The sequence below is a fragment of the Fundulus heteroclitus genome, chromosome 11 (genome assembly GCF_011125445.2).
Source record: "Fundulus heteroclitus isolate FHET01 chromosome 11, MU-UCD_Fhet_4.1, whole genome shotgun sequence".
In the NCBI taxonomy this organism is placed as follows: Eukaryota; Metazoa; Chordata; class Actinopteri; order Cyprinodontiformes; family Fundulidae; genus Fundulus; species Fundulus heteroclitus.
In genome coordinates this window covers 26,012,357-26,029,496 of record NC_046371.1, presented here as the reverse complement: position 1 = coordinate 26,029,496, position 17,140 = coordinate 26,012,357, and the positions used below count along the sequence as shown (strand labels likewise).

At 38.8% G+C, this 17,140-nt stretch overlaps 1 protein-coding gene across 7 annotated transcripts in view; it reads right to left on the bottom strand.

The window, feature by feature from the left end:
- Positions 1–2,272: 2,272 nt before the first annotated feature.
- Positions 2,273–17,140, bottom strand: part of gria3a (glutamate receptor, ionotropic, AMPA 3a) — a 141,057-nt gene continuing 126,189 nt past the window's right edge. For 2 of the 7 annotated variants that reach the window (XM_036143267.1, XM_012867119.3), the window contains exons 14-16: positions 9,007–9,121; positions 6,739–6,989; positions 2,273–3,824 (exon numbers count right to left, since the gene is read on the bottom strand). In XM_036143267.1, the coding sequence (XP_035999160.1) occupies positions 6,744–6,989; positions 9,007–9,121 (361 nt within the window). In that variant the 3' untranslated portion in view covers positions 2,273–3,824; positions 6,739–6,743. Of the gene's footprint in view, positions 3,825–6,738; positions 6,990–8,993; positions 9,122–16,342; positions 16,458–17,140 lie in introns of those variants that run through there. The other 5 variants (XR_004931942.1, XR_004931941.1, XM_012867125.3 and 2 more) reach the window with 4 other exon arrangements.

The following is a 17,140-nucleotide window of genomic DNA, read 5'->3' as shown; positions in this document are numbered from 1 at the left end:
TTTATTTATTTCTTCCTCTGTATGAATGAAAGGTTCTGGTGAGAAGTGTGATAATGGGCAATAAATGGTATGAAGTTTGGGCCTTTTGGCATGTTTTATCTACTTTTTTTAATATTTTGGGTTTTTTAACATGAATTTGTTGCACTAGTTTGAATTCATCAGAGGTTTTCTTGACTGCACGCGTTATAGCCTGCTTCTTATTGTGAGTCAGGTTCTGTGTTAAGGGACTTCTTGACTGGCCTGGGTATGACTTTTAGGGTAGTGAAATTAAACTGCTTTGCATAAAATATTGATTAAGCGCAGTTGATTCATAAAGTGGCAAATACTTTTTTACTTTTCTTTTCCCAAAATCTGGTTTAGATTAGATTTTTTGTATTTCCTCAAATTATCCTATTCTAGTTTACCATTTTCCCATAATGATTTGAAAGGGGGAAAAACTAATGTCTTAGTGGGCCCTAATAATATTTGGTTGATGTCCCTCAGCAAACTTCCCGGGCCACCCACTTTATATAGTCATCAACAAGCGTCACTGCAACATGCAGTTTTCCTTTTATAAGTTGGTTTCCTGCTGCTCACCTTGTTTTTAAACATGGTTCACAAGTTTCTTTTATCAAGGTGTAGGTTGAGGATGTGCCAAAAGATTAACACAATCTAGCTGCTAATTTCACATGAAGTAGTTCAGCTTCATTGTTCCAACCCAGTCGGTAAAACGGGCCCTCAGCATGATGCTGCCACCACTGTGCTTCAGTTTTAAAGCCTTGCTGAGATTTGTCCAATTCAGAAAGACTTTATTAATCCCAAAGGGAAATTAAAGGCTGGTCTAACTCTTGTTATAGGAGTTTCTTCAACAAGTTATTGTGGGTGGTGATGGCTGCAGGCAGGAAGGATCTCCTATAGCGGTCTGTCTTACAGCGGATCTGGAGAGGCCTCTGACTGAAGACCATCTGTTGTTGTATGACAGTCTGATGAAGAGGATGCTCAGGGTTGTCCATAATGTTCATTTTATGAAGAATCCTTTGCTAAGTAATCTCCAGAGGTTCTAGATGAGTCTCCAGAACAGAGCTGACATTCTTTCTAAGCTTATTGAGCTTCTTTAAGCTGCTTCTTTGAGCAGATGATGGCAGAGGTGATCAAACTCTCCATGACAGACTTATAGAAGATCTGCAGCATTTTGCTGCAAACCCTGAAGGACCTAAGCTTCCTCAGGAAGTACAGTCTGCTCTGTCCCTTGTAGACGGCTTCACAGTCATGTCTCCAGTCCAGTTTATCTAGGTGAACACCATCCTCTTTGTTTTGTCCAAATTCAGAAAGAGATTATTGTTTCCACAAAGCAGTCCACCAGCTCCCTGTACTCAGCTTCCTGTCCATCTCTGTATCCATTGACTGCAGAGTCATCTGAGTGTTTCTGCAGATGACAGGTGTCTGTGTTGTACTGGACGTCTGAGGTGTAAAGAGTGAAAGGGAATGGTGAGAGAGCAGTCACCTCTGGTGCTGCTGACCACCTGCTTAGAGACACAACCTCTTGGCATTGTGTCCCGATTGCTCAAACAGGGTCATGTTTTGTTCCTGGTTCTTCAACATCACAATCAAGTCCCTTAACCCGAGGGCTTCAACTTGGGTTAGATAGTAAAACGTTGGACGTAACTGGATGTTCCAAGTAGAAAATTATAGAATGGTCAGAATGGGTTGGAGTTTGTGAAAAGTCTCAACCTAGTAAATTTGTGAACTATACCTAAAAGCCACATTAATGATGGACAGTAAGCCGTCATTAATGATTAATGACTAAAGAAGAACGAGCAAATATCCAGTCAGACTAGTGCCAGCACCTTGTTGATGGGGAAAAGTAGCACATGTTAGACATGTGGTTCGTTAGTTAACATTCAATCCAACATTAGTTGACGTGTATTTGTATATTTGAGGTTGGATTAATCATTTTGACCTACAGACTACAGGAAATCCAATTTAAATGCAATCATGGCACCCAAATTGTAACTTTGGAAAGATATTTCAACACTGGAGACAGAGCAGTTTTAAATCAATCATTGAAAGCCCAAAATTAATAAATTCATGCTGGAGGAGGAGGTGCTCTCACTCTGCTTTGTGAAACTTTCCATTTGTCTTTAGAGCAATCTGTGGACCTCAGTTATCTGCAAATACATTTTACAACAGGCTTTATTGAAGTGAAAAATAAAGTTCTCAGGACTTGTAAAGGCAAACATCCAGATTTGTAGTTTTTAATGAGTGGATATTGAAGAAAACAAAATCTCAAAGCTGAATATAAATCTTCTTTTATTAAGGAAATGTAATAAAATCCTTTGTACAGGACCTCTACACAGAGGTTTATTGTGTCCATACATGCAACTCTCGCAGTTGAGGTATCCAATAAAATAACCCCCCCAAAAAACACCCCCTCTAAAACCAAACTGGGGTAAAAAAAAAAAAAAAAAAAAAAAAAAAGATTGTTTTAGAGCCGACTAAACCTTTGTCAATTTGAAGTTGCTGTTTTAATAAACTACCCGCCCAATTCACATGCACTTTATGAATAGGATGAGAGAGAGAGAGAGAGAGAGAGAGAGATATACCAAACGAGTGTAGGCGCAAATGGTTTCTAACGTCAGCCTCTCCCCACAGGTCGTAGAAAGTTTAGTCGTAAAAATGTCGTGATCCGTTAAACCCTCTCTCCGACGTACAGCTCACCCTCTGCTAAATGCATAGACACAGAAAGCTCGCCACAACCAAGGAAGCTACGGCACATTACCATTTATCAAAACCGCTTGATGAAACTGCACTTAAAACGAGGACGGCGCTCAAGTGTGTACAAAGTGTAAACCATGAGCTCCTTTTAAAATCTTTAATCTTCTGGTAAATAAAACGTGGTCTGTGTCGTTGCATCTAAAACATTGGGGGAATTATTTCAGTAATATGGCACTAAGTGAAAAGAAGCAGACCTCTTTGATAGAAATGTCCCCCCCACCCCAACACCCCCCAAAGAAGTGGCAGTTTTAAACAAATGATGTAACTGATTTAAAACAAGCATCCAAGTAAATACAGAGTAGGGCTGGATGTCCGGCAGGCTATGAACAGAACACCATTTCAGCCGTTTCAGATGTACACAAGCGTGACGCGTGGAAACTGGAGTACGAACCGGAATGAGATGCCGCCGGGTCAACTGACCCTTAACCTTATTATCGTTACCGATGCTTGTCCTAAATGTTCTTGACACTGAAAATATCCTTATATTAACACAAGAAAAGGACTTTACCTCACTAAACATAACATTTAGCCTACTTAAGGTTTCACCACAAAAATATGTCTTTAAAGGATTTAAAGGACTTAAGTACCTCAGGGATTTCTTTGTCAAACCATGGCTTCTTTTTTTTTTTTTTCTTTTTTTTTTTTTTCTCCTCGTCGTCTTCACAATATAAAACAGTAAATTACAACCGCCCGTCTACACGTCACACGAAGTCAGTTCTTATCCAGGTGCTGCAACTTTTGTTCTTTTATTTTCAAGTGAATTCAAATTTATCTTCACCGCCGTGACGCCTAAATGCTCCTTAAGGCACTACAAGAGGCAATTCCCGCGTTTCCACGAACAGAAGTCCAGCTGTGTCATTGCCCTCTGTTAGTGTGACAGTTCATAACCCCCAAATGAGCACTTGTTGACTTATTGGCTTGTGTCCAAGCTGATGACAAGGAAGGCGCCACTTCCAGGGCGCCGACCTTGGCGTGGGGTGGGGGGGGAGTGGGGGGTCCGTCGGGGTCATGGGTCACGTGTCGGAGTGGCTCTTTCTATCCTTTATGCACCGGTGGGATTTAAGAATCACCTGCAAAAACAGATAAGCAAGCAGATCAGTATTGGGACCAGTTTTATTTAATCTTTATATAAATGATATCAGTAAAGTGTCCAATATATTAAAATTTATCTTATTCGCTGATGACACAAATATTCTAGCCTCAGGAGATAATTTAGAGCATCTTCTCTCAACAGTCACTTCAGAGATTAGTAAGTTAAAGATATGGTTTGACCATAACAAATTATCCCTAAATTTGGAAAAGACGAAATTCATGGTTTTTGGGAACTGTTATAAAAATATTGAAATTCAAGTTCAAATAGAGGACGTAACTCTAGAAAGGGTTTTTGCTAATAAGTTCCTCGGTTTAATAATAGATGACAAAATCAGTTGGAAACCTCATATTCAACATTTACAGAGTAAACTCAGTAGAAGTATATCCATATTGGCCAGAGCTAGACATGTATTGAATGCTAAATCACTTCATACTCTATATAACTCTCTGATTTTACCATATTTATCATATTGCTGTGAAGTGTGGGGAGTTAATTACAAGAGCTCTTTACATCCGGTAACCGTCCTACAGAAACGAGCCATTAGAATCATCCATAATGTCGGTTATTATGAGCATACAAACCCGCTCTTCATAATATCCAGAATTCTCAAATTTGACGAGCTTGTAGAATTTAAAATGGCTCAATTTATGTTCAAGGTATCAAAAAAGTTGTTACCTGAGCACATACAGAGCACGTTTTCTGAAAGAGAAGGGGGGTATAACTTAAGGGGTCACTCAAACTTCAAGATCCGCAATTTTAGAACAACAAGGAAAAGCTTCTGTATTTCAATTAAAGGTGTAAAGTTATGGAATAAGTTACATGAAGATTTAAAACAAAGCAATAGTTTAACACAATTCAAAAGAAGGTACAAAGAGGTAATTTTCAATAGATACACACATGGGGACAGAAGGCAATAAGGTGTGTATTGAAGATAATAACTTGTGTAAGGGTTTAGAAAGATAAACCAGCATAAAATGGGAAAATGTATAGGGAAATATTAGTAACTGTTACTTCTAACTGCCACTTTGATTTTGATTTTTTTTTTATGACAGTAGGACTCTAAAGTCTCAAGTGTTTAGGGGTAGGAGTTTATAAGTTCTCACTTCTTCCTACCCCATTTTGAGCATGATATGTTAACTGAAACAAAAAATCTGTATTTTCTCTTCTTTCTTATGCACTTCTTGTTACTGTGCACTATTTTATTTTTATATTTGTATCATGTTCATGTTCAAATAAATTTCATTTCAAGTTCAGCACCAGCAGTTATCGGCTGCCTGATGGTGGTGGAGGAGTTAATTCAACAAATATCGTCTGTATTAATATCAATATTGTAACTGACGGTGGTCGTATGAGCTGTTGTGGATATACTAAACAAAGCAAATGTACGTATTTTGAGACAATACTGCCAGGCAAAGTAGGTGTGTGGCAGTCGAAGCACTGCTGGAGCCTGTGGAAGAGAGCGGAGAGCAGTCAACAAAGCCTCGCCCCGACAATAAAATCAGCTCAGCCGAAAACATGTTTAAATTAAAGGTTGAGGAGAGGGGCCATTTCAAACAGACAAGGTAGAGAATATTTAATTTGAACCTCACAAACGTGGCTTCCTATGCAGTCCTTAAAAAAAAAAAACTTGTAAAGTAGGGAATCTGATTTGATCATTTTCTAAGTCTGGACATCAGGGGAAAAAAAGAAAATGGAAAACTCGTCAGATTTATTCCTTGTTTTATCATCTAATATTATATATATATATATATATATATATATATATATATATATATATATATATATATATATATATATATATATATATATAAATTTCTTTCATTACATTGTGCTTTTGTTGAAACAAAACGAGCCATTTATCAGTTTTTATGAGTATATTTCTTATATAAGGATTCACCAGGATTTTAATCTGGATTTCCACTTCATGAGCTGTATACAGTTTAGAGGGCAACAAAAAAAGCACAAATGCGCTTTTCTTTTTCTTTCCAAACAGCATGCAGAAGAACTCCAGCAACAATAACATTGCTCTGCACAGCAGAGCCCCTTTGCTGACAGGCTGCCGGGCTGTATAACAGTCTCCGTTCCCAACAATATTGTTTACAGTCCTGCTGTTCTTTGCACCGGTTTCCATATGCATGTAGTCTATTTTTTCACGAACATACAAAATGCCAAATTTGTACAGTTTTTAAAATTTACATCTTATTTTTACCATTATTTGCATCAGCAATTTTTTAATAAATGAGAAATATTATTGGCAGAGTTATGGGAGGATGGAACTTGTGTTATTTCCATACAAGCCAGGATCTTCTCTTCTTGGATACATGAAAAATCAGACTTGTTTAATATAGAAGTGTCACTATGTAAACCACGGTCAGGTCACCATGTTAGGAAAAGGTTTGAGTGATTTGCCACGAATAGTGAAGGACAACCAGTTGATGTGTAATATTTTGTGAGCATGGCGACATCTGAGGAAACAAGTGTAGCCATTCGCTCCATATGATAGATCCAGATCTTCTGCCTCAGAACATGGGCTCAAGTTTCAGTGGGTGGCATGATTAGGTTTTATGACTTAGACAGGGTCAGGGTTAGTAGTCCCCCTTAAACAGGGTGATTTTAAAACATTCAACTATTGTGACTTATGTTCTGCCTGGTGAAAAATAGGTTTCTGTAACACGTAGAACCTGATGTTCCTAAGCGCTCTCCACGCACTCTGACAGAACCCGAGCTTTTCTAACAAAGAGGAACGAGCAGAAACTGTACCGTCCAGATCTGGGGGATGCACTTCCAGATTTTCATTCTTTACTGTCTGGTGAGCCATCACATAAAAACCCACTGCCGTTGATAGTTGGACTGTGACGAAATGCCAATGTGAGACGCAACGGAAAACCTACCTTTCTTAGATTTTCACGCTCTCCGTCCCGTAGACGTTGTAGCCTTCACGGTACGTGGCAAAGTTCTGGGCATTTGCTGGAGGGGCTGGCTTAAAGTTTTGAGCGTTCTTTGCCAGCTTGAGTTTTTTTGTTTCTTGCCGTGACTTATAGCAGAACTCTATCAAAGCCACGGTCATAGCCAAGCCGAGCCCTCCGACCAGAATATAGAAGACCCCTGCCACGTTGCTCAGGCTCAATGCACTTGTCTTGTCCTGGGGGAGGTACAGACCACCATTAAGGGGTTTTAAACTGGCACAGGGAGGCTAAATCCACTTACACCACACAAGCACAAAACCTACATATGTACACTGCTACTCTTCCGCTAACAATTACTTTGAGGAGGGGGCTAAATGTGCGTATAAACTTCCTGAAGTACATCTGATTAATCTAAGACAGTAAATGTATGTACCTCCTCCTCCTCCTATTTAACTCTAAAGCCCTGAGAAGGTGAATGCAGAGAGACTTGTCAACTATCCTGCTTTATGGTCTCTTTACAAGGCCACACATAGAGGAAGGCGGTCGTGGTCGTACAGGTCTACAGATTAGCTTCAATTTACTACCATAGCTGCTGAACTCAACCTTGACAACACTGCAACTGGACAGTCAGAGTAGCAAGCTGTAAAAAAGGGGAACTGAACCATTTTGCTGCTATTAAAAGCCAAACAGTAATATTGAAATTCATTTCTGCAAGTTTTACCATTTGCATTAAAACCCGACGGGAGATCCAAAACCAGTTAAATCTGCTCTTATCTTGTAAAATATGGACTGCTTGTATGCAAATTAGCTTTTTACAATGATTGAAAATGTCTAAAAATTGTTTATTACCCCGTCATATTGTGACCGTTAAATACCACTTTACTGCTTACTTGTTATTTAAGGGTCAGTTTGGATTAGTCAGGGCAGCAATGTTTTTTTTTGTGTTTGGAAAAGTTGGGCAGCTGTATAAAATGCTAAAAAAAGAGCATTTATCCTTTTTTTTCTTTTCAAATAACAAAACCATAAAGGTTGTTGAAAAAAGTTTAAAGATGACGTTAAGTCATTCTAGCGTCAACTAGCAACACGTAACCATAAAACGGGGAACAGGAGGTTGAAAAATAGAGTTGCAGCTTTTAATCATACTGAACAGATGAGAGACGTAAGTATATTACACTAAGGTATTTAACCTGGGTTTAACTTCTTTACACATAAACTGTATTTTATTGAGGTGACAAGAGACCTTAAAGAAGCTGCCACCCCTCTTCTTATTCAATTTATAAATACCAGAGGCAGCTTAATGCATGCACATACACATGCGGCTGCATTGCAGAACTACTTTTATCCAACATCTCGGCATCCAGACTGTTTCCACAAACCTTCGGGAATGGATGGGTTGCTCTGTGAAGTTCAGTGAATTCCAACATGGTGCTGTAATTGGATGTCCCTTGTGCAATAAGTACAGTCATGGATTTTCCTTACTACTTAATATCTCAAAGTCAGCTTTAAGTGGGATTATAACATGGTTACAGTAATTGGGTCAGAGGTCCCCTATTTTCTGCTAAAGTCAGTAACTAGACTTCAAACTTCATGTGGGCTTCAAAACCAGGCCAAATATTTGTCATAATAGCGTGCCCCATTTCTAATGCCGCCCTGGGCAACCACCTACGGTATATGGCCCACCAAAACCACCACAGGGTTGAAGTGTTACCCGTCCCTCCCTTTATGGAACGTGTTGCTAGCACTTTAAAAAAAAACAGAAGTTAATTCATTTTATGTGTTAAATATTTGGTTTTAATTGTCTGGAAAATCTCAATTTCGGAACATTCTGCACAGCATCCCAAGTTTTGTTTCTTACTTTGGCAAAGGGTTCACCAATAAATCCTCATACAAATGAATAAGACCAACAGTAAACCAAATTTCAATAAAAGCTCGGATGAGAAATAGCAGTATAATGGTTTCAGTTCTGCCGTTAAAACTTTTCAGATTTTAATGGAGTGAATACAAACTGTGTGGAATCATGCTGCAGTTTTATGTGTCTGCACAGAGAGTTAATGATGTCGCGTTAAAGTAATGCATCAGCGCCCTGCGGTGTAAATAACCTAAACTGCGGTGTGTGAAGGTAATCTAGTCTCCATGACTGTGTTTCATGCCAACGTGTCAGAGAGAGAATGTATGCTCTACATGTCTGCATATGAACAGTGAAGGTAAAATGCATTTTTTTCCATCAGTATAAAAAGACCTGCAGCGACTGACCTTACTTCCAGAGTCCTTGGTTCCACATTCACCCTTATCGTACCACCATTTGTTTTTCAGCTTGTCTAAGATGCCTTGTTCACTGAGTTTCAATACTGCAAGGTTTACAGGAGTTCTTCACGTGGGAAATAACATAAATAACATTGTAATATGTTATTTTATGTTATTCAACTTTTTTAAACTACTTTATACTTTACAAAGCGATAGAGTAGGGTCCTGGCCAACAATATCACAGATAGCAAGCAGCACTACATAGTATAGCAATATAAGACTTTCACCATCCATGACTAACCTAGCATGCCAGACCCCACCTGTATCGCTTTGAGTAATCGGCACACACTGATCACAAGAACAGAAGAGATCAAACTGTGCAGAATAAAGCGGCTGCTGCATAGCTTTCAAAGAATGAGAGGGGAAACAGAGGCAATGATTGCTGAGGGCACTTCTTTTGGCGCTTGATTAGCCTTTTTTTTTTTTGACATTTGGAAAAGTGGATCTAACAGGAACCCTTTCCTGACTAACAGACAATCACAGCAGTCCAATGATTAGATAAACACTGATTGAGATTAATGTCTCACAGAGTCGTTTGTTTAGAGGGAGAGTGACCCCCAAGGCTCTTTTTAAAAGTGGAGTTTAGCTTGCAGCTTTGATCGGCTCCGCAGTCGGGCACAGCAGCCGGACGAGATCATGAAAATTCGCCTGGAACCGAGGGGATAGTCCGATGTTATTTCAGGAGGCGTGCTCTGCAAGACATTACGCTCAGGTTTCGAACTGCTCAATTTCCCGGCTTATTTCCTTTCAGAAAAGATTTTAGTGTTCATAATCTAATATCATCAAATATATTGTATTCACCGTTGGGTTTCTTGATATCCTGTTTTATAATGAAAATGGAAGGGAAAGAGGAAGGTGGCATTTGGACCTGGTTTCCAGTCAGAGAAGAGAAAAGTAAATATATGATCACTTTGCTTATGGCATTTTTTTTTTTACAGCAGGAGATGGAATTTAAAGTAAAAACAGATTAGTAGCTTTTCTTTGGTTCTACAAAGTAACTTTTAATAGGAGCTTTCAGGTATTCTACAATCTAATTATTTATCTTAATCCAGAACGTTGCATGTAAGACTTTACGTACAGAGTTTGTAAGACACGTCTGGTAAATAGGCGCTAAATCAAAAGTTCATGCAAAGTCTGGAAAGAATGCGATTTGATTTTATAATATTTTAAGTCTGGATGATTGTGGACAAAAGAAAATTGAGCACGAAACCATGTTTGAGGTTACGGACTTTGTTGTTTGTAGAATGCTTTCAAATGGGTGGCTGGTTGGGGTGCACTAAAACAAAAGGTTACAACAAAATTGTAGAAGTTAGATTGTGATGTTGTCCTATTCAGATGGCCGGGCACAGATATCACAAAGATATTCAGTTATGCTCTATGAATGACCAAAAAATTTATCAAGCATAAACAAATGTATTACATCATAAAATGTTTTAAATTTGAGTCCATCTGGCGAGGATGGATTATTAGGTGCAGTAGTGGCCTTTGTCCTTAGCAACATTTAAGATGATGATTTCAAACATTGGATCATCATAAGCTCCTTTATCATGTGGGGTCCCACAGGGGTCAATATAAGGACCCCTACTCCTTTCTTTATACTTATTGCCTTTAGGCTCCATCCTCAGGAATCATGGAATTCCTTTCCATTTCTATGCTGATGATTGTCAGCTCTATCTGCCCCTAGCTTGGCTTGACCTGAGCCTTTAAAATTTTAACAATAAGAAAACTGAGGTAATACTGTTTGGACCGAGTCGCTCCTGTGACCCTTGTACTCCTGATTTGGGACCCCTGACAGCATATTTTAAACCAAGTGTCACTTATTTGGCTTTTAAGTTAGACCGTGATTTTAAATTAGATGGTCAGATCAGAGCAGTTGTTAGATCATGTTTTTTTCACTCAAGGCAGCTGGCAAAATTAAAATTCTTTCTTTCAATACAACTCCTGGAAGCGTTCATCCATGCTTTTTATACCATCCCGCCTGGATTACTGTAACGGACTCTATGTTGGAGTGAATCAGTCTTTGCTTTCTCATGTACAGCTGGTTCAAAACGCTGCTGCCCATCTTTAAACAGGTACTCCAAAATGATAGCATGTTACCCCTATTCTGGCCTCCCCCCATTGGCTCCCGGTACACTTTAGAGTTCATTTAAAAAATCTTATTTTTGTTTTTAAGTGTTTGAATGATGCCCTGCCGTACCTGTTTGAGCATATTCATCCCTACTTGTCCTCTCGGCCCCTCAGGTCAGCTGAACTACATTTCCTGGAGGTACCGAGGTCTAAGAGGAAGCTCAGAGGGAGCCGGACCTTTTCTATTGTTAGTCCTCAACTGTGGGATAACCTGCCACTGCACATAATTGGTTTTATTGTTTATTTTTTAACCTTATTCATGCATTAGCTTTTTATTTATTTAATTTTTTTAATGGATGTGGTTTAGCTTGTAGCAATGTACAGCACTTTGTTTCAGCTGTTGGCTGTTTTTAAGCGCTTTATAAATAAAGATGGCATTGTACGGTGTGGTATTTGTATCTGATGATACTTCGGTGTGAGGAGGTCAGATCCATCCTAATTACAAGCATGTTGTTATGTAGAGCGTCCAATAAGTGATAACACTGCTTGCGTAATTTCAGTTTCGGCTGTTTTTGTCTTCCTGAGATACAGCAAGGGGCCTTGTAAGGATGTAAACATCTGCACTGCTAAGTGCTGATGTGTTAGAAACACAATTACAGGCCTGCATTGTGCTCGCCTGCTGCAGCCAATGCACAATATCTGTCTTTTTAGACACAGATTAATTCAATAATAAAAACAATCATGTGTCCTATTATAGTTGCTGTTATGGTTGTGAAATTGATAGATACTTGAAATGATTTTTTTCACAACAATCTGTTTACAGCTCTTTTCTGATTTGCCTGGGCCTTCGTGTACCTAACAGCGCAGACGACTTTAACAACTTCAGGTCAGTCGTCCCATTTTCAGCCATTTTCTACTCGCACACAGCAGATGACCATGCCAGCTTATTTCTCGGAGTAGTTTTTCATTTACATGAAATATGGAGATAAATAGCATCTCAAGGATAATTTAATTGAACATTATGTTCTGACATTTTTTATAATAAACCACATTTCCATTGATTATTAGTTTGGCTGACAATTGAGCTCATATTTGACTCCTATTAAAAATGACAGACTTGAAACCCTGGTCAAAACACGTCTGAGCGATTTCCTGCCTGTAGGTTTCATTGGACGAACTCACATAACGACATTTGTAACCAGTAGACTACTGAAAGATTATAGAAAACTACTAGAAATCATCAGGTTTCAAAGTTGGTGTAAAGCATCCCCTCCAGTACTAAATTGTAAGAACTGACTCAACAGCAGCACAAAGTGTCCTGAGGCAGAAAGCTTTTGTACCTGAAAAAGCTCGCTCCAAATTGACCCAATCTACAGAAGTATGACGTGACAAAAGGGGAGAAATTAACAGAATCTTGAGAGAAACCTGCAGCAATCTCCCAGCTACTAGGCTTTAAACACACCACCAGGTGGTGACCATGGACCTTAGTCTTTACAACTCAGACGGTAAAATAGCTCCATGTAGCTTTGCTCATCTGAGAAAAAAAAGCTCAATTAAGTGAATGCCAATAGTTTTGTCCATTTGTAGGTTAATAAAAAAAAGTCATTAACTGATCGTCTAAGCATAAACTATTTCACAGAACAACTTTAGGAAGCTTGTCTAGTTGAAATTTTATTAAGTTTAGATGTTAGCTTATGCTCCACAAAAATAAAACAAAACAAAAAACAAAACAAAAAAACATGGGTTATTATTTTTAAAACCAAAATATTGTGTTCTGCTGGTAGGATAGAACTTGGCTGGTTCAAAGTTTCACAGTTTTATGGGGTCGAAAGTCGTCCCCCAGTTTGTTGAGGTTGGAGAGGAGGCTTGAAGGAGCTTTTAATTTGAATTTAACTTAATTTAATTAAAATACTCCTATTTAACTTTTTATCTAATGTTTTTTTAAACGCAGAATTATAAATCAAATTGAATTAGATTTTACACTGAATATTACTTCTTTATTAATCCAGGTTATGGGATATTGTCTTTTTTTTAACCCAGCTTTAATGTTGGACATCTATTCCTTTAACTTATATTTTGGACTGAAATCCTGACCCAGCTTGATCAGTTTGTGAATGGCTCAGTCCCTATCAGCTGGACCAGTCCATGCTTGACTGAACAAGGTTAGCATTATGACCCAAATAGAGCTGTTTATAACCAAGCAGCTTTTAAGACTGTAAGGAAAAATGACTTGGTCGAACCTATAAAAAAAAAAAAAAAATCACATACCGTTGAAATAGAAAATATGGAGAGAAAAAACGTGAAAGATAAAAAGACTACTTGTTAGGTTACAGGTTTTATGTGGAGTCTGTGTTTTCTTTGTTATTTTAAGGATGGTGACATTATAATCATATTGTAAATCTGAATGCCTAAAAGACCATATTCATTGCTGTGTTTGGATTTCACACGTTGTACAGTTTTTTAAGTGTCAAATAGAGACTTTACCTTTCATTCTGTCTGCAAAACAGGAACGCAGCAAGGGGAGAATGGAGTCTGAAAACGCTCATACAAACACAAAAAAAACAGCTCATGCTAACAAAACGGTAACTAAAAATCACAAACTGTGAGGGACATGAGCACACAGGAGAGCACGTCTGGAAACCCTCAAGCTTCAATGAATGAAGTAAACAGGAACTGATATGTGGTTTCAAATGTTGCGTCTAGATTGAGTTTTTCTTACATAGATCACAGATTCATAGTTTTTGTGTTTGCTTTGGTTTCAGGAGTGTAACTTTTCTCCCCCCCTCAACGGTTGTTACATACAATATATTTCCATTTCCTTGGTAAATAACACATGTGCTTTTCTGAAAGTGAAATAAGAACAAAGAAATGTGGCAGGCAGATGTGGTACTGTTTGCCTGATCGTCTTTGTCTCCTTGTAACCAGGCCTAAAAGCATTGAGGCAGATCAGGAGCTGCTTTGTGTTATTCTCTGGTAGCTTCCACGCCCTGCTCACTCAGGGAATGGAAATCAACAGAAAATAACAGCAAAGTCGCCCTGCTCTTCCTCTTTGATGATGCTGCCGTCATGATGAAAGCTGGAGAGCAGACATGAGCTCAGAGTTACCAAAATATGATGCCTAAAACAGAACATATCTTCATCAGAGTCAAAATGGCATGGACCCTGATGTAGAAAAAAGACCTGAGGTGCTCCGCGGGGCTGAGCTGATGCACTGCATCATGCTACTAAAGCTAAGAAATGCTCGCAGCATGAAGGAGAAAGGCTACAAAAATAGAAGCTCAACTCTGTTTTAACATGAAATGTGAGACAATGTAACTTTTGAATAGAAAATCCTGACTTTCAATAATGGCAGCAATTTGTCAAATTGGACATTTATCGGAGTCAACTATTGATTGATTGATTTATTATTTAATTGACAATGTGAAACTTATTCTTTAGATTTATGAAACAGTGATATATTTCTAAATCCCTTTCTGTTTATCTTGATAATGTGGCATAGAGCTGATTAATCTGTGGCCTTCATGTCATCTGCATTGTTGGTCCCTGGTGTCAATCGTGTCCGCTTGGGGTTTAGGTCCAGCCAGTTTGCTGGCCAACCATGTCCACTGATTCCATGGCCATTTAAGAAGATTTTGGTACTTTTGACATTGTGGGTAAAACAGTGGAGCGACACCAGCAGATGGCAGAGTTCCCCAAATCCTCGCTGGCTGTGGAAACTTCTCACTGGATTTCTAACACTGTGGGTTCTGTGATCCTCCATTAGTCCTTCAGAATCATGAACTTTGATTTACAATTGAAATGCAACATTTTACTTTCATCTGAAAAGCGTACCACTGAGACACAATCCAAGCTTTTTCTCCTCAGTCTGAGAGAGTTGCTGCTAGCATGGTCTCTGGTTCAAAAGTGGATTTTTTTTTTTTTTTGCACTAATGGCCTTTGTTTAAAGTAATCACACTGCAAACAGACAGTGAGAGAAGGTAGGACAAAGGTCCCAAGTCCTATAATCAAGTGCATGCATCAAGGACTAATGACCTCCGCAGAATAAAGCTCTGACTCCAACTACAGTCCACACCTCGTAAATCTCTCCCAAATGCTTAAATTGATGTTTTTTTTTTCACAATCCCCCAAAGGCTTGTGCAGCTTTTTCAGCCATACTTATTCTTGTTTATTGAAAATCCCATTTTTTAATCATCTGTATGTAACATTTCAATTTTGATAGAACATGAAATATGGGTTTTCATTAGCTGTAAGCCATAATCATCAAAATTAACAGAAAAAAGGGCTTGAAATATATGCCTCTGTGTGTGATAAATCTAACTTATAGATAGGGGTTTACCCCTTTTTTAGTTACATTTCTGAAATAAATGAACTTTTCATCGAGAATTAGCTGGATCTCAGAGACACCACAAAAAACCATGACGTGTAGTTTTTTTCTATTTGCCTCCCAGTGTCGGATAGGACAGGTTAGCAAAGGTTGCATAGTCTCACACAGTTTTACCGTATTTGGAGAAAACATCTTAATGACAATATGAGATTAAATCAAACCCCTTGACACCCCGCCGGTAGCTCTCTTTACTACAGCAGGTTTTACCAGGTGAGGGTGGCCATGGAAGAACTTTTACTGGTCTTAGATCCAGACCAGGAAAAAGGGTGAGAGGATGTTAGAGAAAATAAAGATAAAAGACAAAAAATAAAACCTGTCCCGTTAGTTGTCACTCTGTCATTAGAATTCTCACGTTTGCCTGAGATGCTTAGTCCCCTCAAGACAACGCTGTTTCCCGTGCCTGCCCTAACTCTGAGGCGGCAGATCGGAGATCGGATTCCTGCTGGTATTTAAAATATAGAAACTTCCTTATTGGCCTGTAGATATAAAAGAGCAGAGGAAAAAGGGGGAGGCACCTGCCTTTCATAGCCACAGGTCAAGCTATTCGTTCACAAACACTGCATTTAGTACTTTCACATCACAGAACTTCAGTTTTCCCTCACATCGGGTTTTTTTTTTTTTTTTCCTCCTCCATTAGCCAAGTAAAGGGTTCCCACTTGATCACAGTTGTAGATTGAGAGATGACTAAAACATCCTTTTTTCTTTTTTTTTGGGTTGCTTTTAAATCTGTTGCATGGTCAGTGGGCTCTCGGCCCCTGATTCTGCAGTCAGTGACGACAGCCTTGCCGATTACTCTGTTCTAGGATACCCGATTTTGGTGACATCGAGGCTGACCTTAGAGTCACCTCCCCCGCTGCCGCACTCTCCCTTGTCGTACCACCATTTGTTTTTCAATTTGTCCAAGAGGCCTTGCTCATTCAGTTTTAACACTGCCAGGTTAACAGCATTTCTTGAAACGATAAAACATAGCTTGTAAGAAAATGAACAGGTCCGTGAGAAATCTAATATGAAATAATTAGTAGGAAATAGTGATCAATATCAATGGTTCATATGGGGTAGCACGGGAGGGACAAATTGGTAAAGAGTTCCACAGGAGTGGAGGGATAAAAAGCACTTTTACAGCAAAAGGAAAAGTTAAATATTAGAGAGGTGGCATGGAGGGTTACATTGCTTGTAACTGAAGTGTGCGGGATGGGGACATTCTGTCATTGTTGAAGTAAATATAAAAAAAACATCCAGCATGCAGCTTAACATTCATCACAACCGACAGGAGCAGCATGTAAACTAGCAAAAATGAGTCAGGAATAAATCAGGGTTAAAGTAGAGGAAATGCAAAAAAAGGAGCACCACAGACAACAGGGAGGAGGAGAAACGTGTAGGAAAAACTAAAAGAACAACCAAAGGGAGGTGGAGGTGCACACTGACATCCAAGTGGACACACAGAAAGTGAGTCATATACAGTAAAAGTCAGAAAAATAATAATAATAAAAAATCAGAACAACACAGTCAAACCAGAAACACTGGACAAGACAAGAATGTGCTGATTCAATTCAAGTAACCCATAATACTGTTCACCTAGAGATGCACTTGGAAACAAAATAGAAGAATTAAGGAGTGAGGAAGAAGAGTATG